Consider the following 23,349-nt stretch of genomic DNA (forward strand, 5'->3'; position numbering starts at 1 on the left):
GCCATCAACTTTGGAATTTATAGTTAAGAAGTCAGTGGAGGGAAGAAAAATATACAGGTGGGATGGGGGAGTGTTGCTGATTGTGGAAGGGGGTTACAACTGGCACTAGCTCTTTTGAAGATGCAAAGAGAACTGGTGTAATAGGGGTGTGAAAAGGAAGGAAAACAATCAGTTCTAACTGATTGGGGAAGGGGAGCAGACAGGATTATGAGGGATTAAGTGACACAGTTTGCATACAGTAAGCAGAATTCACAACTAAAAGTTCAATAATAAATCTCATTTCATTGTTTTTATCTTTTAACTTGTTTGATGAAAGCAAAAGACTAAATTATATGTAGAAAGCACATTAGACTAATTCTAAATAATACATTAAAAATGCAATGTGTTTGATCAGAATACTTCAAATTATTCTTTTTAATGTTTGAAATGAAGTTCACCCGGGCTTGTGAAGGGAGGACAATTATAAGGTTAATAATCAAGATAGAGTCATAGAACAATACAGAACAGAAACAGGCCTTTCAGCCCATCTAGCTGGTGCCAAACCATTAACCTGCTCCTGGACCATAGCCCCCCCCCAATACTCCTCTCATCCATGTACTTATCCAAATTTCTCTTTAAAAGTTGAAATTGACCCCACTTGCCTGACAGCTTGTTCCAAACCCTCACCACCCTCTGAATGAAGTTCCCCCTCATGTTCTCCTTAAAGATTTCACCATTTACCCTCAACCTATGACCTCTAATTGTTATCCCACCAAACTCAGTTGAAAAGCCTGCTTGCAAGTGCCTTATATTTTTACACCAAAATGTACCGGTACCAATATGTCCCAATTAACTGGAATCCATTTTAATCCTAAACAATCTCTCTAATCATATTTATTCTAGTCTCCTTCCCTAATTGGTATTGAAACTTAAAAATACTTTTTCAGATTTCCAACTATCCTTTACCTCACTTACTTAATCTTAATTGTTTTGATCCTTTTCTTTGTTAGTTGTTACTTTATTCAACCTGGTTTGACCTCTGCATTTTGAAATCAGATCCTCAAAGTTCCTCATGCTATTTCAGAGGTGATGCAGACCTATTGAAGTTTTCCCATGACAACAGACAAATTAAGGAAAATCTTCACTGACAACAAAGCTAAAAAAATGGTCTACATATACGCCAGCAAGAAGAAATTCAAGCAGAATTTCCTAGCTTTCAGCAAAATTGGTCCAATGCATTATATGGTAAAAGACCAATGGCTGATTTCACAGACTGATGAAGCACTGAGCACATCTGCCACTTAACTCTACCCCTCCCCCCTCCAAATTCAGGTGGCTTCTCATTGTCACAGAGAGATAAAAAGAAAATAATTACCTCAGAAATCTGCAGGAGAGTGATCATCTCACTGCTTGGGTATATCTCAATGCAAGAATTCAAGTGGAACTCAAATATATTTTCCTATTTGCCCGAGGGAAACAAATGAACCAAAAAAAGTAATATTTTAACATATTATTAACAAGTATTAATTTTAAGATGTCTATTACCCTGCAAATCACTGATCACTTCTGAACCATGACTGCGATCTCTTCGTTCGGTGTCCAAAGCAGATTGTTGTTGGATAATATCTTTCTCCAGTTGTAGCTTTGTAGTCTCTAAAAGTCGGTTTCGCTCCTGCAGTTCACTGTTTACGGTCTCCAACTGACTCATACTCTTTGTTAGTTCCGTTTGATTTCTCCGTAACCTTGCTACGGTGTCTGATTCAGTTCGAAACAAAACATTGGCTTCTTCTAACTGTTAACAAAAAGCAAACAATAATTTGTCCTATTTCAGCTCACTGATTTTGGGAAAAATTTGAGTTTATTAGTTTAGAACTTACTTGTCTTTGTAATTGCACAATTTTCTCATTTGATATCTGGGAGCTCTGAGTCACTTTCTTCAAATCTTCAAGTTGCTCCTTTAACATGGAACCTTGATAAACAATAACAATGTGTAAGTTACCACTGCTTATCAAATAAATTCATGAAGCAAGGTAGATTGCTTATAATTCTTTTTAATAAGCACATCAGAAAAAGTATGTAAAACACGACATTTTAATCAGCATGAATTTATAAAAAGCAAAAATCAGTGTTTGTGGTTATTTTTATTAATGTGAAATTCAGGTATTTGAGACAATGCGATAAAAAATGCATTAAGCACAAATTAACACAGGACAATACAATGCAATATATCAGAACAGGTGAGAAAGCTTCAGTATTCTTTTAAAAGGATGAAACAGAGAGAGACGGAGAAGCCAAGGAGGGAATTCAAGAACACAGGGCACTGATGAGGCCAAAACTGAAGTAGATTACAGAGATAAGGAAAAGAAAGACTGCAAGGGTTTGAGGCTCCCCCCTCTGGCCCTTGACTCCTCCATTACAGGAAACAAATGGGGACCCAAACTGTTCATAATACTCCAAGTGTGTTCTGACCAGTGCTTTATAAAGCCTCAGCACTGCATCCTTGCTTTTATATTCTAGTCCTCTTGCAATGATTGCTAAAACTGCATTTGCCTTCCTTACCACCTGCAAGTTAATCTTTAGGAGGGTTCCCAAATCCCAAGAGCTCCCAAATCCATTTGCCACTCTGATTTCTGAATTTGCTCCCTGCTCAGTCTTTGCCTCTATTCAAAGATTCAAAGTCAAAGTACATTTATCAAAGTACCTATGCAGCATACAACCAAGATTTGCCTTCCCAAATACAAGTAAGCAACATTCACTTACTCTTGTTTGTCTATCCTACTTGTCATTTCCTCAAGGAATTCCAAATCATTCGTCAGGAAAGATTTCCTCTTAAGGAAACCATGCTGACTTTGGCATGCATGATCATATGCTTCTAAATACCTCAAAACCTCATCTTTCATAATGAACTCCAGCATCTTACCAATCAGGTTGGAGGCTACCCAGACGGAATATAAGGTGTTGTTCATCTTAAGATGAAGCCACACTCAGGTTGGCGGAACAACACCTGATATTCTGTCTGGGTAGCCTCCAACCTGATGGCATGAACACTGACTTCTCTAACTTCCGTTAATGTCCCTCCTCACCCCACCCCTTATTTATTTATTATCCCCCCCCCTCTCTTTTTTTTCCCTCTGTCCCGCTCACAATCACTCCTTGCCTGCTCTCCATCTCACTCTGGTGTTCCCCTCCCCCTTTCTTTCTCCCTAGGCCTCCCGTCCCATGATACTTTCCCTTCTCTAGCTCTGTATCCCTTTTGCCAATCACCTTAGCTTCATCTCTCCCCCTCCTATCTTCTATCATTTCGGATTCCTTCCTACTTTCAAATCTCTTACTACCTTTTCTTTCAGTTAGTCCTGACGAAGGGTCTCGGCCCGAAACGTCGACAGTGCTTCTTCCTATAGATGCTGCCTGGCCTGCTGCTTTCCACCAGCATTTTGTGTGTGTTGCATAGATCAAAGCCTGTTTTTCCCCTACTTCCCATACTTCTGCTTTTCTATCATATTTAGAGACAAAGACTGTATTTATTTTAAAAAAAACTTTTTTAAACCAAGACAATTCTCCATATTCAACAATACTGAATCTATTTGCCAATTACAAATTCATTTTTTTAAATAGATTTTCATCTATTTTGTTGCATTTCTCCTTTCAATTAAGAATCATGAATTGTGATTCCAGCTAACAGGCATAGATTTGCTTTCTCTTCTTGTAAATTTTAAGTGAATGTAAAAATTGCACACATACTTGCTCCTAGCAACCAGAGGAGCCATAATATTTGGAGCGTATTAATATTACTGCTCAGGTCAAAATAAGTTTTCTTGGAATATGAAGCATTACATCTTGACTTTTCCAAGAATCTTCACTACTTTTCCAAAAGCACTCTGGCATTTGACTTACCATAATGATAATTGAATCTAAACTAATCATGGATGGACAATATTAAGTGAAGTGAAGTATGGGCGGCTAAAGCTGGAACACAGCACTCTGGCTAATGAATGGCAAAGAGGCACAATGGGCTGAATAACTTGGTCTGCTCTTTCAAATCTTAAACAAAATTCTTCCAAGTTTAATTTGACAGTCCACTTCGCTCATTTCTAAAATACTTTTCAGGAACACATCAGGTTTTGGCATTGAACTCACCCTCATTTTCCAAATTGCGCCTCTTTTCAACCTCTTGTTCTAATTTCCTTTGATATTCATTGACCTTGTGCTGTGCCATCAATTTTTCCTTCTCAAGCTGAGACAAGTTAACTTCTAATGTTTTTCTTGCAATACCCTTTGGATAAAAGCAAAACAAGAAACATTGGAGAACAGAAGAGTAGCTTCACAATTAGTTTGAGTACACAAAACACACAATTCAATAATATAGCAACACTTTGTCTGAATGTAACTGAGTTTTGACCTAAAAAGCAAAATTCTTGGTGAGTTTCCAAGCAGCAGTGATGGAAAGATTATTTTTTTTTACAAGTTTTTACATTGAAAAAATGCTGGAAAAACTACATTATTAATTATGCATGTCGGGCAACATCTATGGAAATGAATAAGTACCGGTAGTTGACATTTCGGGCCAAGACCCTTCATCAGGTCCTATATTGGTAACTTCTAAAGATTAGTAACCAAAACATTTCAACTATTTTTTGTAAATCACTGAATTCTGTTAGAAACCTAATTGAAACTGAAGTTCCAGGTACTGCACATGTATGATGTGCTTATGCACAAAGGCACCAGATGCACTCAGTAAAATCAAGCAATGTGTGCTGCACATTTTGACTGCACTTTCAAAACAATCTTACATAAAACTCCAATATTGATCCTAAAAGGAGGGATGAAACTTACTTTGGCATTAAAGTATGGCTAGTAATTTTTATGAGACATCTTATCGGAGAAATGTTTGAAGGGTAATCCTTGAAGCATTTCTTACTCCTTGCTCTGAGCCTTTACATCATCTTGAAGTCCCATGTCTTCAGGTCAACTGTTTGACTGACTACAAGACTCCCAACTAGATAACCTAAAAGCTAATATCAACTTAAAATTTATCACTGAATGGACCACCACTCAACCTTGATCATCTGCTCCCTATCTTCCAGCCATAAATAACTGTTCAGTTAATTCCCAATGCATCATCATTGACCTGCCTGGATAATACCATGTCCAAATAACCCCCATTCAAAAATCCTGATCCACGTTCCTACCACCACCAACCCTATGGGTATTATCTCTAAATAGAAATAAGCAGAACTATTCCAACATTTTCGAAACAAATCTTAAGTACACATGTAGAAGTAAATGCTAGTTAAATATTACAATAAATAATAAATCTGAACACAAATCACCTCATCGTCCAGTTCTTTTGTAATTTTCTCCAACTTTACATTTCCTGCCCTGTAAACAAAAATCAATAAACACTTTCAAAAGCAAGGAAAAGGAACAGTAGACAAATTCTGGCCTACCATATTTGGTCAAAATACTCCTCAGAAGTACTTGCTTTGTTAAATGGAAGCCAGCATTTGCTTAAATGGAAGTCTCAGACTTCTCACGCACATAGTATGCTACACGTTTTCTCCTGGGTGTCGTAAGGAATGTAATGGAGGAGCTTAGTTTCTGTGAAATTCGGAGAGGGAGACGGAGACTGACCTCCAAGTCTGTAATGCTAAAGATCCTGACCCCAATGCTTTTCATAGGGATTGTAAAGATACGGAGGAAAAAAGTTGTGAATATATATCTCAGAACTATTTTAGGACTATCTATTATTTTAACGTTACATACATTTGTTTGGGTAGATGGAGCTCGTCAGCTTCGGAAGGCAGTCCATCTAACAGAGGGAAATCTCTGCTGCCTTGCAGCCATACCCACTCATGGGAAAGGCTTTGGGAGTAAACCCTGAGGACAAATCCGGAGCTGGAGTCCCTAAGGCAGTCCGACGTTGCCTTCAACCTCATTCTGGCAACTCCTGTGACAACACTGGTGCCAAGCTGTATCGGCCCTTGCCCTTCCCTTGGACAACATCGGTGTCATGAAGAGGGGAGACTTGCTGCATGGGCAACTGCCGGTCTTCCATACAACCTCATCCAGGCCTGTGCCCTGGAAACCATTCCAGGCGCAGATCCATGGTCTCGCGAAACTAACAGATGCCACCATATAGGTTTGAAAATATTTTAGCTGATTTTATTTATTTAAATAATTTTGCACTTCCAAAAATATACTGACACACACTGGTGAATAGGCCCTTCAAGCCACGCTGCCCAGCAATCCCCTGATATAATCCTACTTAACCATGGGATAATTTATAATGACTAATTAACATACCAATCTGTATGCCTTTGGACTGTGGGAGGAAACCGGAGCACCCAGAGGAGATTGTCTTTAAACCCTTCCAAGTGCAAGAGACTACAATATAAGTATTCCAAGTGGAGACCAAATCTTTATGGAAGTGGAATGACAAAGGCTAACAGGCCTATGTCAATAAGAGGAGTCATTAAAAATATCATGTGACAGGACTTACTTGTATTTTTGTTCCCATTCATCCTTTAATTGTATTTCATTGTGCAATTGTTCTTCAAGTTCATCAATTGTCTTTTTCAAATTTTCAATCTTAAAACCAAAATAAACCAGGTTAAGTACTTAGTTATCAAACAACTTATCAGCTGAAGCTAGCGAGTTTCATAATAAACTTCAATTCATGGTCTCATATATAATTATGCATTTCATATTTTGAGTTCTAGTTTCCATGGAGCAAGTAGTTCGTATCCTGTAATAAACAGTGAGCCACCAGAGCTCAGTGCAAGCAAGCCACTATGATCCTGCTGTTTTCTCCAGTGTATTCTTACAACAAAAAATTTCAGCGCCAAGCTGATTCCAAAACTTTTGATCATTTGATCATTGTACTCCAAACATAACTTAGAGTTATATTTTCCCCAGGATAAACTGCTGATGTTACATTTGCCATATACATTCATTTTGCTTGAGTTCTTTTTTTTAAAAAAAAGGTTCATCATAGTTTAACTTTATGTTTTGGCTTTCAGGTTAAGCACATTTATGATGTCAGATGTGTAACAGCGTCCTTTTGCAGATATCCTTAACTCTTTAGCCATTACAAGTACCTGCTACTCAAATGTTTCTCAAAATTAAATGTAAAATAATTTATTAAAACATTTAGCTTGATATTTAACTATTATTAAAACCTTAATTACTGTTGGCTTTATCCACCAGAATGCATACTTTCTAGGAAATATTTTAACTTCTTACCTTATTTTCCCTCCAATTTATAATGTACTATGTTACTCTTCTACACATTTCTTTTAAATGTTACTACTTAACTGTCTCTTCCACTCATCTAAATGCATATCTATATATTTAACAGTATTTTTGCTAAATCCCTTTTTTCTATATCAAACTGGGGAAGTGCGTACTACATCCAGATACAAATCATGCATCAAGAAAAAAAGTAGATCGAACACTAACTTCTTGTATATACTTTCTCCAAATTTTCAAACTTCAGCAAAAAAAAAACTGCCTCCTGAATTAGATTGCCCTCTACATTTCTTTTTCAATGCTATTTTATGAAGGTCCTTAATATATTACTTTTGATCATTTGTTTTCTTTTCCATTTTTCCTCCTATGAAGAATAGCAAGTGGCAAGTTTTTAAAAAATCAACAATGAGAAAAAATTGTGCTAATGTGGACAGCAGCAGATTAACATTCTGATACAGCAAAGAATTTAAAACAAAAAATAATCTGGCCTTCATTGCAAGGGAATTGGAGGATTAAAGCAAGGAAGCTTTGCTTCACTTGTACAAGGTTTTGTTATTGCATGTACAATTTTGGTGTCCAACCCTAACAAAGTTCACACCTGTTTAATAAATGATGTAGGATAGAATCATTTAACTTCTTTAGTGATGCGATAGCATTTGAGCATGATTGACCAATGAAATCAACTTGCATTCTAACAATAAGAGATGATTTCCTACAGATGTATGAGATTCTGAGAGGGGTTTAAATAGACTACCCACCTTAGGACCCTAGAATAAATCTCAGGATAAGGTGTCAAGACTTTCAAAATCAAGGTAAAAAGAATTTTTTTTCCCCCACTTAAAAGTGTAAAAAAAAACTCTAGCCCCAAGAATTCATGAACGCAAGAGTAAAATCAAGTTTTTGATATTAAGGTAATTGAGAGATTGGGGATAGACTAGAACAGTAGATGATAGTTTGAAAAGACATCACAATCTTTTGAATGGTAAAGCAGTTTTAAAGGTCATTTTGCTCATATGTTTGTAAACTTTCCATTTTCTCATCTCCATAACAAGTTCTATCGATCTTCCTCATTCCCTCAGCATTGTGTGACAGAGTTCTACCAAACACCATAAATCTACCTCTCCACTCGAGAACCTAGCTCCGAAGAATTTGAAAAATCTACTTCAAGAAATATTGAAGTGAACTGTAACGATGATGCCAATCTTCTGTTTCTCCCCCCCCCATGTGTTTCCTGACATATTACTCTGAGACTGACCTTTTTAACTTTAGTAATAAACTTTTTACAATAGTTTATTTCTTGAATTGCAGAGAAAACTCACAACTGTGACAACTGCTTCAAGAATTGCACTTAACTACTCAAGGATCATCTCAAATCAATAACAAAATGCTTACTTGGCTATTGTCCATGGTAGAACGAGTTCTACAATCACTTGCCTGTTTAGGAGTACCAGATGAATTCCTAATAAGAGAATGAAAACAATGAAACATTTATAGAAACAGTTATTACCATTCTCAATGTAACTTTATGTCAAAGCAGTTAATACTGAAAAGGCATATTTTCATCAGTTGGTCTGTGACATTCAGGACTATAAGATGCCTTGTGTGAATGATAGCTGTGCAGCAGAGTTAACAGACAAAGGCAGAAGAATACAGAGAGAAATAAATGCTGAGAATATCTGACCAAATACTTTCGAGACAGGCCCAGTTGAGGACAGAATTCCTGAGTAACATAGGAGAGGAATAACTTTCTGGGTATTAATCATTGATAAACATCAGTTGAGATATTACTGTTTAAAAGATTAACTAATTCCTGATACAGATAGCGATGACATTCTTCAACGCCTAAAATTCAGTGAAAACAGTACATCGTTAAATTCAGATGTGAAACATGTATGTAAATTCTATCCAAATTTACAGTAGGTAGAGATCAGTAAATGAATATGTCATTATTTGCAAATCTGTCTTACAAACTTTGGGATACAAATCCTTCAACTTGTAAAAATATACCATGCAAAGGTGACATTTGGGATGGGTATACCTTTATGTTAACAATGATATTTTAATGCACACTAACTTTCTACTCGTCCTTGCCCCTGCAATCCTTGACAATTGTGGTGGTGAGGAAGAGAAAGCAAGGGAACTGAGGGGAAAGATCATGAGTGTTAAAAACTAATGAAATCAAAGAGAAGATAGTGGATTCTAAGGTTGTGGGAAAACATAAGAATAAAATCAGGTTGTGGTAAAAATAGATTGTCAAGAGCAGAATGAAAAGCAGATGTCAAAAGTAGCAGGAAAGTTTGAGTGCAGATCAAAGGTGATGGCAGAGGTGACCAATGAGAAAAGTGTCGGCTTTACTTCCTACTTGAGACCTAACTTTGCAGGCAACGCACCTGCTGCTCATGTAACATAAATTTATGGCAAAAATAAATTGTTACTAAAGTAACATCAGTCTTGCAATTTGTACTTGTTGCCATTACTGGACTTCCTGGGCAGGTCTCAGTGACAGGCTGGCCACAAGTATGCATTGTGAGTGCATAGAACCCAATTGCTCTTCAGATATAATTGAATCACAACATATGAAAAAAAAATTAGTTTTTAATGTCCTTTTAAAAGTTAAACTCATGGCTTTGCTCTTTGCTTTAAACAAGTTGAATGTATTTCAAAGAAAATGCTAGAAACACTCAGCATGTCATTTTCAACAAATGTGGAAAAAGAAATATAATTAGCATTCCAAGTCTGAGTCCTTTCATTAGAACTGAGAGCTTCAGCATTTTTGTTTTTACTTCAATATTATGGCGCCTGGTAACTTTTCGACTTTTTTGTTCAACATGGTTATACTCACTGGTGGTCTCTGTAGTATGTGAAGCCAACAAAAGGTAACTGATTTCCAACAAAGGCTTTCGGTACAGGAAACGTTTCTTCCTCACCTTTGTCTTCTTCCAACTCATCAAAATTGCTTGTGTCAATGTCACTACTTAGCTCAGGCACAACAGGTGCAGAAACTAAAATAAAACACATCCATGGGTCAATTGTATTATACACAGGAACATCACATCAGTTCTATTCAGCATTTCTGTCTGGTTCTACCAATCAGAAAGATATCAACTAACCTTTCCTCTATTAACATTCTTGCCTTACAAAATATTGCACTTGGCACATCAGACAATTTAAATATAAATTTACCGCAATATTCACAATTTTATGAAGGCAAGTGATTCAGATTCCTGTTCCATCCCAATTCAGAAATAGCTTAGATTTAATTTTGAAGAATATTCCCCTTGTCTAGATTCCTTGGCTAAAGGAATAGTCTCTACACACTTAATCTATAAAATCCCATCTCAGTTTGGACTCTCAAATCATCATCCATCTTCCAAACTCATGAAAATATATAAAAAATAAATTGAACTTGTTTCATAATTTAACTCTCAGCCATGGTCTAATCCCTATACACTTCTCCAAGCTCTTCTTCAGTTTTTGACATGAACTGACTGTGGACCTCAAGCTTACGTCTGTCGAGGAATCTAAGTGTGATAAAGCACATGTTCAGTTTTGTATTCCATCTTCATTGAGATGCGGCACCATCACCAACATCACCCACCATGAAAATAAATTCATTATGCATTTAACCTTTATGTAAAAGTATATAACAGTGTAACAAGAGTTAGCATTGTCAATTTCAACTTGCCTATTCTGCTCTTTTTGAGTCAATCCCATTAAACAGCTTATTTCCAGTGCTCATTTCTAATGAAGGTTTTCACCTGGTGCAGTAATCAATGTTTTCTCTGTAGAGCGAATAATTGCTTTACTATGGTTTCAGTATTGGAAGCACCTCTATTTTAACATTGTGATGCTAGTTTTAAAATCCCTTTGGGCTTGATGTGTCAGATTCGACAACTCTGCAACCCTCTCTTGACATTATCACTCCTCCAGTGATGACACTTAGGGAATGAGACAGGGCAGGTTGATAAATGTTTGTGTGGGTGAGCACTTCGCATCTAGTGATCACAATGCCATTAGTTTTAAAGTAAAAATGGAAAAAGATATGTCAGGTCCATGAGTTGAGATTCTAAATTGGACAAAGGCCAATTTTGATCCTATCAGAAAGGATCTGGCAAGTGTGGATTGGGACAGGCTGTTTTCGAGCAAAGGTAGTCTTGGTAAGTGGGAGGCCTTCAGAAGTGAAATTCTGAGAGTACAACTCTTGTACATGCCTGTCAGAACAAAAGGTACAGATAACAAGTTTTGGGAACCTTGGTTTTCAAGAGATATTGAGGCCCTGGTTAAGGAAAAAAAAGAAATGTGCATAGCAGGAAACAAATGAGTTATTTATGAAGTCCAAGAAAAGCAAGAGAATACGGAAAAAGAAATCAGGAAACACGAAAAGAAAGCATGAGGTTGCAATAGCAAACAAGGTGAAGGAGAATCTTACGGATTCTACAGATATGTAAAGAGCAAAAGGATTGCAAGGACAAAATGGACCTCTGAAATATCAGAATGAAGATCTCTGCGTGTGAAGAGAGATCTTAAATGGGTTTTTTGCATTTCTATTTACTCAGGAGATGGTCACAGAGTTTTTAGAAGTGAGGCAAAGCAGCAGCAAGGTAATAGAGTATTTACACATCACAGAAAAGGTAACTGCTGTCCTGAAGAAAATATGGGTGGATAAATCGCCCAGTGGACAAGGTGTTCCCTTGGAGGCAAGCACAGAAATTGCAGGGGCCCCAGCAGAGTTATTTAAATCACCCTAGCTAATGTTGATCTACTACTTAAGAAAGACTCCAAAATAAACCAGGAAATTATACTGACACCAGTAGTGTGAAAGTTATCGGAAGGTATTCTAAGGGACTGGATATATGAGCATTTGGATAGACAAGGACTGATTGGGGATAGTCATCATGGCTTTGTGTGGGTCTAACCAATCTTAAAAGAGTTTTTTGAGGAAGTTACCAGGAAAGTTGACGAAAGCATTTGACAAGGTCCCACAAAGAAGGTTGGTCAAGAAGGCTCAGTCACTTGGCATTCAAGATGAGATAGTAAACTGGATTAGACATTGGATTTGTGGATGAAACCAGAGAGTGGTAGCAGATGATTGCCTCTCTGACTGGAAGCCTGTGAGCAGTGGAGTGCCCCAGGGATCAGTGCAGGGTCTATTGATCTCGCTGATAATGTAGTTTACTGGATCAACAAATTTGCGAATGACACCAAGATTGAGGGCAGTGAGGAAGGTAATCAGAGCTTGAAGTAGGATCTAGACCAGCTGGAAGAATGGTTTGAAAAATAGCAGATGGAATTCAACGCAGGAAAGTGCAAGGTGCTGCATTTCGGTCAGATCAACCAGGCTAAGTCCTATACAGTGAACGGTAGGACTCTGAGTAATGCGGTAAAACAAAGGGACTTGGGAATACAGACCCATAATACATTGAAAATGCTAGCACAGGTAGATATAGTCTTAAAGAAAGCTTTTGACATGAATTCTAAAACTAGATAAAGAGAATCAAATTTTAAAAATAACAAAAAACATTATACTTGCTCATTTATTTATTGAGAATAAATTACGTGTAGTATTACATGTATTTGTTGGAAAAAGTATGTGAACCTTTGCTTTCAGTAACTGGTGTGATGCCCTTGAAGAGCAATAACTTCAACCAAATGGCTCTGATCATTGTTGATCAGTCCTGCTTATTGGCTTGGCGGAATTTTAGGCCATTCCTACTTACTAAACTGCTTCAACTTTGGGATGTTGGTGGGCTTCCTTGCATGAGCTGCTTCTGCTTGCTTCAAGTCTGTACACAACATTTCTTTAGGATTAAGGTCAGGATTATTGAGCTTCAGGTGACAGAGTGCTACCCTGACATTCTCCTGTAAAATGTTGTGATACAGATTTGAATTCATTGCTCCCTCAATGATTGCAAGCTGTCCAGGCCATGAGGCAGCAAAGCAGCCCCAGACCATGCTGCTCCTTCCACCATGCTTCACAGTTGGGATGAGGTGTTGGTGTGCAGTGCCCTTTTTCCTCCAAACATAGCAATGTGCATTTCTGCCAAAAAGTTAAACTTTTGTCTCATTGGCCCACAGAACATTGTCCTAGAAGCGTTGTAGAACATCCAGGTGGTCTTTTGCAATCTTGGGATATGCAGCAATGTTTTTTTTTTTGGACAGCAGTGGTTTTCTCCATGGTGTTCTTCCATAAACACTATTCTTGTTCAGAGTTTTTTAATGTACTGGACACATGAACAGAGATTTTAGCAATTTCTGCAGGTCTTTTGCTGTTATTCTTGGGTTCTTTTCACCTCCTTCAGCATTGTATGCTGTGCTCTTGATGTAATCTTTGCAGGATGCCCACTTTTGACAACAGTACTGAGTTTCCTCCATTTGTAGACAATTTCTCCTACTGTAGACTGATGAACACTCAGGTCTTTAGAAATACTGTTGAAATCCAGCTTCATGCATCTCTACAATTCTTCTGAAGTCCTCTGAAAGTTGTTTTGATTGAGGCATGGTGCACATAAAGAGATCTTTCTTGAGAAGAGCAAGCTCTGTTAGTAACTGGACTTTGTGTGTCTTTTTTTTTTTTAAATGGGGCAGGGCGCCTGTACAACCCACACCTCCAAACTTATCTCATTGATTGGAACACCTGATTCCAAATAGCTTTTGCAAAAGGCATTAACATCAGAGATTCACATACTTGTACCAATAAATAAATGAACAAGTATAATGTTTTTGTGTTATTTATTTAATTGGGTTCTCCTTATCTAGCTTTAGGACTTACATGAAGATTTGATCACATTTTAGGTCATATTTATGCAGAGACAGAAAATTCTACAGGGTTCACAAAGTTTCTGGTACCATTGCACAAGGTTGAACATGTTAGGACTTTATTCCTTGGTAGATAGCAGATTGAGGGGAGATTTGATTAAGGTGTTCAAAATCATGAGGGGTATAGATAGGGTAAATGCAAGCAGGCTTTTCCACTGAGGGGTTACAGATGAGAGGTGAAACTTTTAAGGGAATCATGAGGGGAAACTTCTTTACTCAGAGGGGTGTGAGAGTGTACAATGAGCTGCCAGCACAAGTGGTGCATATGAACTCAATTTCCATGTTCAAGAGAAGTTTGGATAGGTGCATGGATGGGAGGGTTTATGAAGGGCTATGGCCCCGGTGCAGGTCGATGTGACTAACAAGTCTAAATGGATTGAACTGGACTAGTTGAACTGAAGGGCCTGTTTCTGTGCTGTACTTTCCTATGACTGGAAAAATGAACTCAGGGCTGCATTTGATGACATACATGTATTTGATAATAAGTTTCCTTTGAACTTTAAAAATATCAAATCTATCTCTCCCTTTACCAATACTGCCTAATCTAACATTTGAATGGACTTGAATGTTGTGGTTCCAGTATTTTTATTATGCCTGATGTTTGCAGATTTTTTTTTCTACATCTGTTGAACTACATTTGAGGGGTCTGCTTTAAGAGAAGCTATGTTATTGTAAAAAATCAAAATAGCCTGGCAATAAATGAGGTCAGTCAGCATTTATGGGATAAAATTTTCAAAACATTTTTCAAAGCTTTTTCAAAAGTTTGAAGCACAAAGAAATGTTCAAATATGGAGGGTGGTTGTGACAACATGCCAGCCAGTGCCAGTAACAGGATCAAAATTCTCTCTTCTCAAAGTTAACCTAATAAATGAGTAACTGCAAAATACTTTTGGACATCATTGCAACAGATAAACCAGTACTAAAATTGGTAACAACTGTATATTAAAATAAGAGGAAAAAAAGAATATTTTAAACTGTTTGCTGAGAAACAAATCAGCCAACTTAAGCCGGTTTTAAGAGTACTTTAAGAGGAATGACCGAATATATGGACTTGCCTAATCACTTGAATAAGTTCAAAAACAGGCGAGCGTTATATGAGTATACGAACTGTTCCTCCCGTCACACTGGCAGAGACTACAGCCAGGAGGATCAAGAGGTGTGGTCAAAGGAGGCAGAAGAATGCTTATAGGGCTGCTCTGAGTCAGCAGACTGGACAATATTCAAGAACTCATTTTCAAGTTTGAATGCATACAGCACAATTGCAACCAACTTCAAGACTTGTGTGGATGAGTGTGCAGGATACAGGAGACTGGGTGGCAGTCATGAAGGGGAAAGAGGTTAAGTAGCTAGTGCAGAATACCACTGTGGCCATCCTCCTCAACAGCATGTATACCACTTCGGATACCGTTGGGGGCAGATGACCAAATACAGGAAAGGCACAGCGATTGGTTCTTTGGCACTGTCTGCCTCTTTGACTCAGAAGGGAAGTGGGGAGAAGACATGTGCTCTGGTGATAGGGGATTCAAGTAGTTAGGAAACAGACAGATGGTGAGAATGGTTCTGTGGGTGAGAATGAGATTCCCAGATGGCAAGTTGCCTCCTGGGTGCCAGGGTCCAGAACATCTCAGATCGAGTCCTCAGCATTTTTAAGTGGGAGGGTAAACACCCAGAAGTCACGGTCCACATAGGTACCAATGACATGGGTAGGACGAGTGATGAGGTTCGGCAAAGGGAGCTTATGGAGTTAGTTGCTAAGTTAAAGAGCAAGACCGCCATGATTCTGATCTCATGATTGCTACCTGTGCCATGTGCTAGTGAGGCCAGATTTGGTGTTGGAGGGAGGGCATATGATTTTTGGTTAATAGGGCTCTCTTCCAGGAAAGGTGGAACCTACACAAAAGGAGGGGGAATAATATCCTCACAGGAGCGTTTGTTAATGCTTACATGTGGGTTTTAAACTAGAGTTATAGAGGGCTGGGAACTAGAATGCCTGAATAGTTAGTGGAAAGGTTGTGGAGATAGATGTTGGTAAGACCCAAACAAAGTCAAGTATCAGAAGGTTAAGCATGGTGCCGCTAGTACCCTGACCACATATACTTCACTGTAAGAAGCATTGGAGAAAAGGTGGATGAGCACAGGGCAAGGATTAACACCTGGAATTATGACGTTGTAACCATTAGTGAAAGTTGGTTGCAGGAAGGGCAGTACTGGCAGGTCAGTATTCTGGGGTTCTGTTGTTTTAGACATGACAAAGCAGGATGGATTCAAGGAGTGGGGTGGAGATAATAATCAGTGAAAATGTCATGACAGTACTCCCGAGGATAGCCAATGTTGTTCTGCTCTTTTAAAAAGGCTCTAAACATAAACTAGGAAATTACAGGCCGCTGAGTCTGACATCAGTTGTGGGAAAGTTATTGGAAGGTATTCTCAGGGACTGGATATATAAGCATTAAGATAGACATGGACTGATTAAGGATAGTAAGCATGGATTCATGCTTGGTAGGTCAGCTAACCAATTTTGTAGAATTTTTTTTGAGGAAGTTACCAGGAAAATGGATGAAGGCAAGGCAATGGGTGTTGTCTACATTGACTTTAGTAACGCATTTGACAAGGTCAAATGTTCAGTCACTCAGCGTTCAGGATGAAGTAGTAAATTGGATTTGACATTGTACCACTTCAAAAAGGACTGATAGCTACAATTTATAAATGGTTATTGAATTTATGAATGATATCTAATGATAAAATTAAAGGTGCTTGGGAATTGGAATTTCAAGAGTTACTTTCAGATAATCAATGGAGTAAAATTTTTCATTTGGTAAATACTTCATCTATTTGTGCCCGTCATTCCTTGATACAGTTCAAGGTAGTGCATCAGGCACATAAGTCAAAGGATAAATTAGCCCATATTTTTCACAATATCAATCCTATTTGCGATAAATGTAATATTGAGGTAGCCATTTTAACCCACATATTTGGTCTTGCATAAAGGTGGACAATTTTTTGTCCACCTTTTAAAATGTTTTAAAACTTTATCAAAAGTCTTGGATCTGGACCTACAACCAAATTTACTTGCAGCAATTTTCGGGATTATTCCATCGGAAGCAGGATATATTCCTGTTTCCGCTCAGCGGATGATAGCCTTTTCAACTTTATTGGCTAGGAGAGCCATTTTACTTAAATGGAAGGATCCTAATCCACCTACTGTTTTTTATTGGCTTTCCTCCATAATGTTCTGCTTAAGTTTAGAGAAAATAAGAAGTTGGACATTTGATACATCCTTTAAATTTGAAGAAATCTGGCGACCTTTTATTCAATATTTTCATATGATTTGATTTATTCATTTTTGTATTGACTCTCTTCCAGTTTTTTTTTTGAAGTTTTGGATTTGATTGGAAGGTATCAGGATGGATTGCCCAGTCCTTTTTTTGTTTGTAGAGAATAGTGGAGGGTTTTTCATATAAAAAATGCAAAAAGTCTTTTTTTAATGAATTGATAAGAGGAGCATTAATTATCCTTTTCCTTATTATACATTCTATATCAGATTAATACTATGTATGATTTTGATAATGTTTATTTCACCTTCTACATGTATTGTTATTGATATATATATTTGAGGTAATTCTCCTCTTGCTTGTATATATGCTTTTTTAAAATCAATAAAAAGATTGATAAAGATATTGGCTTTGTGGGAGAAGCCAGAGAGTGGTTACCGAGGATTATCTTGCCAACTGGAGGCCAGTGACTAGTGGTGTGCTGCATGCATCAGTGTTGGGTCGTTTGTTGCTTGTCATCTATATCAATGATCTGGAAGATAATGTGGTTAACTGGATCAGCAAATTTGAAGAGGACACCAAGATTGGGGCTGTAGTTGGCAGTGAGGAAGGTTGTCATGGCTCTCAGAGGGATCTGCATCAGCTGAAAAATGGCAGATGGAATTTAATGAGGAAAAGTGTGAGATTTTGCACTTTGGTAGGACCAATCAGGAACTGAGGAGTGCGGCAGAACAAAGGCAGCAGGAAATACAGGACCATTCATTCACTGAAAATGGCGTCACAGGTAGATAAAGTCATAGAGAAAACTTTTGGCATATTGGCCTTCATATATCAAAGTACTGAGTACAAGAGATGGGATGTTATGTTGGAAGCTGTATCAGACATTGGTGAGGCCAAATTTGGAGTGCTGCATGCAGTTTTGGAAGGAAGTAAATAAAGTTGAAAGGGTACAGAAAAAAATTTACAAGGATGTTGCCTGGACTGAAGGACCTGAGTTATAAGGAAAGGAATAGTTTAGGACTTTATTCCTTGACACAAGCAGGCTTTTTTCTACTGAGATTAGGTGGGACTAAACCAAAGGTCATGAGTTAAGGGTAAAAGGTGAGAAGTTTAAGGGGAACATGAGCAGAAATGTCTTCACTCAGAGGGTCATGAGAGTGTGGAATGAGCTGCCAGGACAAGTGGTGCATGTGTACTTGATTTCAACATTTAAGATAAGTTTGGATAGATACATGGATAGTAGGGGTATGGAGAGCTATAGTCCCAGTGCAGTTCGATGTGAGTAGATAGTTTAAAAAGTTTTGGCAAGGATTAGATTGGCCAAAGAGTCGGTTTCTGTGCTGTACTTTCCTATGACCATCTGTATCCACTTTCCAACACAATAGTACATGGTTACCAATACCAAGTGAATTTCCACTTCTCCAAACTTAATCATAAAGAAGAAATAGGAATTCCAGTTTTGTTTTTACAGAAGTGTAGAATACAAAGTCTGAGGCAAGAAGCAACCAATGTAAACTCTTAATATGATGAGAATAGATTAACTGCCAAGATTCTTGGGCAGAAATAATTCTAAGATTTGCAAGCAAATGAGTAAATACTGCTGGCCTTAAGAGATCCTCTCCTTAACCTGAGACTGTTTTCCTAGTTCTTGACTGGTCTTCCACAGGAATCATTTTCACAGCTCCACTATGGTTAACCCTCTTCAATTGTGTTTCAACAAAAGAATCACACATTCTTCTAAACTCAAAGGCCCATTCAACACAATCTTTTCTCATGGATCAGGAGACCTAGATTTATAGATTACAGACATAACAAAGGATGGCCATAAAGCTAAGTGACCTGTAAAGATGGAAAAATCACATTCAAGATGAGCAATAGAGTCAAAAGCTTGCCACTACTCACAATTTGTAGCTACATTAATAAAAATAGCACTTTGACATCAATGGAGTACAATTTTCCAACCTGCTAGAAAATATTATGGTGTCCAATAGAAAATATAAAAAGGATATAATGTTTTTTAATACAATTGCAGAATAACATTGCAAAACATTTTTTATGAGTAACAGTTAACTTACTCTCTCTAATATTTTCCCAGGTCCATTGATCAGTTCGGAAGAAAGGATGCTTTTTTATTTCTGCAACACCATTCCGGCCTAGTCTTACTTCCCTAGTGAAAACAATCAACAATACTAACGAAGTACTGCACTTCATATCAGGAAAAACAGAAGTATATAACCTATAGCTTTGCAGTGTTTAAAACAGGATATAGTTTCCTTCAAGCCAATTCAATTTAAAATCATTAACAATTCTTGTTAACTCTCTAAACCAACCAAAACTGATAAGTCATCAATGTACCAATTTTTCAAATTTTAATCTGAGTCGCTGGCAAAAGCAATATTTTTGAAGTTTTTTTGCATAGAAAACTTAATTAATCTGAATAGTTTAAGTGACATGGGCTCCATAGGCTTTCAAAATAATCATTGTTGAATTGACATGTTTGAGAAAGTTTCAATGCCCATTTAGGTGGCCCGATAGTATAGTGGTTAGTGAATTGGGGTTCAATTCCCACTGCTGTCTGTGAGGATTTGTACACTCTCCCTGCAAGTGTGTGTTTCCTTCAGGAGCACTGCTTTCTTCCCACATTCCAAAGACAAATATGAGGTAGGGTTAATAAGCAGTGGATATGTTGTGTTGGTGCCAGAAGCGTCAAGAACTTCTTACAGGCTGGCCCCAGCACATATTCGGACAGCATTGGTCAATGACACAAATTACACATTTCATTCTATGTTTTGATGTACATGTGACAAATAAAGCTGATCTATAATTGTTTAACAACTTCACAATCTTTATATTTATTTAAATATAAGCCAATAGAACATGGGATGGAAGTCTGGAAAATAGTTGAATTTTAGAATTTTGCATTTTTCAAACAAACAGGTCAGACTCTACTTATAATCTAGATTACTACTTTCAAGTACAAGTCCAAACTAACATTTTTCAGTAATAATGAACTAAGAAAATATACTTTAGTTGCTATGGAACATCAGTTGCGTAATGCAGGGGGTCCCAACCGGAGATCCATGGACCTCTTGGTTAATGGTAGGGGTCATAGGCATAAAAAGGGTTGGGAACCACTGGCATAGTGACATTTAGACAGCTAAAATTAACTTTCATACCTGTCAGTGAGGAAAGCACAGATAAGGCTCTTTGCATCCTTAGAAATATCATTATCTTCAGGAAATGACAATGAGTTTTTATGATTCATAATCTTGCTGTATGTTCCAACTAATGAATCTGCATAAAAAGGTGTGTCACCTAGAAAAGTGGAAAGTCACCGTTTATGCTTCATAAATGTTAATATCATTAATGTAGTAACTTTATATACCACAATAGTTATTTCATTATGGTTTATATTAGTTCCCACAATATATCACCATTAAATTATATCATCCTATTGCACTAGAATAATTCACAATCTATAATATTCAATTTTAATGCTCATTTTATTTTGGAAGCATCCAGCCTGTAGAACTGCTTGAAAATGCACCAAACAGACATATTTGCATTTCCACTGTCCTTGAGTCAGCCAAAGACCTCAATTCTTATTCAAATTATTTTAGCTGATACAGCTGCAACCACAGATTACACACATAGTAAAGGGCAAAGCTAAACCAAAACACATCTGTTGAACAGAATTCCTGGACAGTTATATCATTTAAAGACTACTCCACGCTTTGATTTTGTCCCACCATTAGGGTAAATGCAGCATGCATAAACACTACAGTCACAAAGAATCAGGAAATTCCAAATACGTCTCTTTCAAATTCATAAGATTAACAAAAATTGTTTACAGCAATTTTTAATTTAAAACAGCATTTTTGGTGAGAATGCACAATTTCTTCACTCACCAACAAGCATCTCATAGAGAAATACTCCTACTGACCACCAATCACACTCCCTCCCATAATAGCCATCTCCACCTTGAGATTTCAGCACTTCAGGGGAAATATAATCGGGTGTCCCAACAGCTGTATCACATCGCACCATTCCTTCCTACAATAACAAGTAAAATGATTACTTATTCCAAGCAAAATCATATACTGCAGTTACAGAATTTCAAAAGCATGTGACAAAATGTAGGATAGAATGTGCAACACTTATACAGAGAATTTGATTCATTCAGTAGTAGTATTCTTGACCAAGTCAGAAGGTCTTGGATTCAGATTCAACTCCAGGGATTCATCATCACCTGTAAAAATGAAGAGCACTGCATTTCTGGGTACACCATTCTTTGGATGAGGACATGGCCCAGGATTATGTAAAATGTATCCTCTCAACTCAGTGGGCAATCCAACATCACATTGGTCATTTATATGGAATGTATTTATTTATTTATCTGCTCGTAGAGATACACTGCGAAATTGGCTCTTTTGGCCACCCAACACCCCCCAATTAAACTCTATCCTAATCACAGGATAATTTATAATGACCAATTAACCTACTAACCTGTACGTCTTTGGACTGTGGGAGGAAACAGGAGCACCCAGAAAAACACATGCACTTCCAGCAGAGGATGTACAGACTCATTACAGACTATATTGGAATTGAACTCTGAACTCTGACTCCTCAAGCTGTAATAGTGTCGTCCTAACTATTATGCTACCTACCTATGATCTCTCTAAGCTGTGCGCGTGTGCACATGCACACAAGTTTTCAACCAGCACACAAAGGAAATTAATGTGTGCACAAAAGGTTAGTTACCCAAAATAATGTAGTAATTAATAGTAATTATTGAAAATAATCTTTTAGCTAAATGTTTCTGTTAACTAGTCGGTTTTGCAAATACCACAATGCACGTCACTAATTTACGTCACCTCACCTTTCCTGTTCCAGTTTGTACAGCTGCATTATGGTGGCAGCCATCTTTGGCGGACAGTGTTCATATCGTAACGTTCGCAAAGATCTGTTTCAAATCCTGTAGATAGCTTACTAAGTTTTTATTGAAAAAATATTGATATATTATGTCGAATTCAAAAGAAGTGAAGGGCGTGAAGCACAAAAGAACTGCACATTTGTTTAAAGTTGAATGGCTTAACAAAATAGCAGAAACTGCTACACCAAAAGCTCATGAGGTCATGAACATTCAGCTATGAGAAATATTTATGTATGATTCAGAAACTGGAGTTATCTGTTTGTATTGTCGCGATGCGAAAGTTGCTGGAAAATTTGCTAGTGGAAAGAAGTGGGATGATATTTGGAAACTTGACTTCTTGAAGTGTCATATGGCAAGTAAATCGCATTTGGATGGTGTACAAAAGCTCAGAACCTGTCATTACCCGTTCAGGAGTGCTACGCATTACAGGTGAATGTCATTTGGATATGTTAATGAGAATCAACAGCTATCAATTGGATGGAAGTTCTGTTAGTCTAGATAGAGTTCACAAAGAATAGTTAAATGCCAAAGACAAGAGAGAGAAAAAAAATAACCAAGTGACTTAAATATGTATGTTATTTTGGTGTTATTCTGTGCAGTTTTATGTCAAATATTTTGTAAACCTACATAAACTGTGCTTTGTGTGCATTCAGTGCTCACGTACTTCTGTCACAGGAAAAAAAGCTGCACAATGTAAGATTTTTGCGCGCACTGACTACTAACAATTAGAGGGAACATTGCTACCTACCATGCTCATCTACCACTTACAAGCCCAACAGTAACAGCAATTTAAAATTAATCCTTACTGCCAAAATATTTTTCAATAAAAGGTATGAAATGCATGTTATTCTTTTCTGTAACAATTAAGTCTACATTAAAAGTGATTATAAAGCTATTAACAAGTACTTATCACATATGGATGAAACTAAAAAAACGGAAAAGAAACCTTGATTTAATGAATTGATCTTTATAAAAAGGATGTATTAGTCAGTTGCCTTAAAATAATTCTGCAACACCATTATTTCAATGTGACACCTTCTGATTCAGAACCTACCTTTCAATAAAAAAAAATTATTTGTATCAGACACTAACCAGGAAACT

At 37.4% G+C, this 23,349-nt stretch overlaps 1 protein-coding gene across 1 annotated transcript in view; it reads right to left on the reverse strand.

The window, feature by feature from the left end:
• The window catches only part of rock1 (Rho-associated, coiled-coil containing protein kinase 1), a 159,135-nt gene that overhangs the window by 70,098 nt on the left and 65,688 nt on the right, over positions 1-23,349 (reverse strand). Inside the window, exons 7-16 of the mRNA XM_073043500.1 lie at positions 21,224-21,368; positions 20,492-20,630; positions 19,391-19,482; positions 10,070-10,229; positions 8,620-8,686; positions 6,479-6,567; positions 5,310-5,358; positions 4,117-4,252; positions 1,857-1,948; positions 1,525-1,771 (exon numbers count right to left, since the gene is read on the reverse strand). Coding sequence (XP_072899601.1) covers positions 1,525-1,771; positions 1,857-1,948; positions 4,117-4,252; positions 5,310-5,358; positions 6,479-6,567; positions 8,620-8,686; positions 10,070-10,229; positions 19,391-19,482; positions 20,492-20,630; positions 21,224-21,368 — 1,216 coding nt within the window. The remainder of the gene's footprint in view (positions 1-1,524; positions 1,772-1,856; positions 1,949-4,116; positions 4,253-5,309; positions 5,359-6,478; positions 6,568-8,619; positions 8,687-10,069; positions 10,230-19,390; positions 19,483-20,491; positions 20,631-21,223; positions 21,369-23,349) is intronic.

Source organism: Hemitrygon akajei, chromosome 1 (genome assembly GCF_048418815.1).
Source record: "Hemitrygon akajei chromosome 1, sHemAka1.3, whole genome shotgun sequence".
Classification (NCBI taxonomy): Eukaryota; Metazoa; Chordata; class Chondrichthyes; order Myliobatiformes; family Dasyatidae; genus Hemitrygon; species Hemitrygon akajei.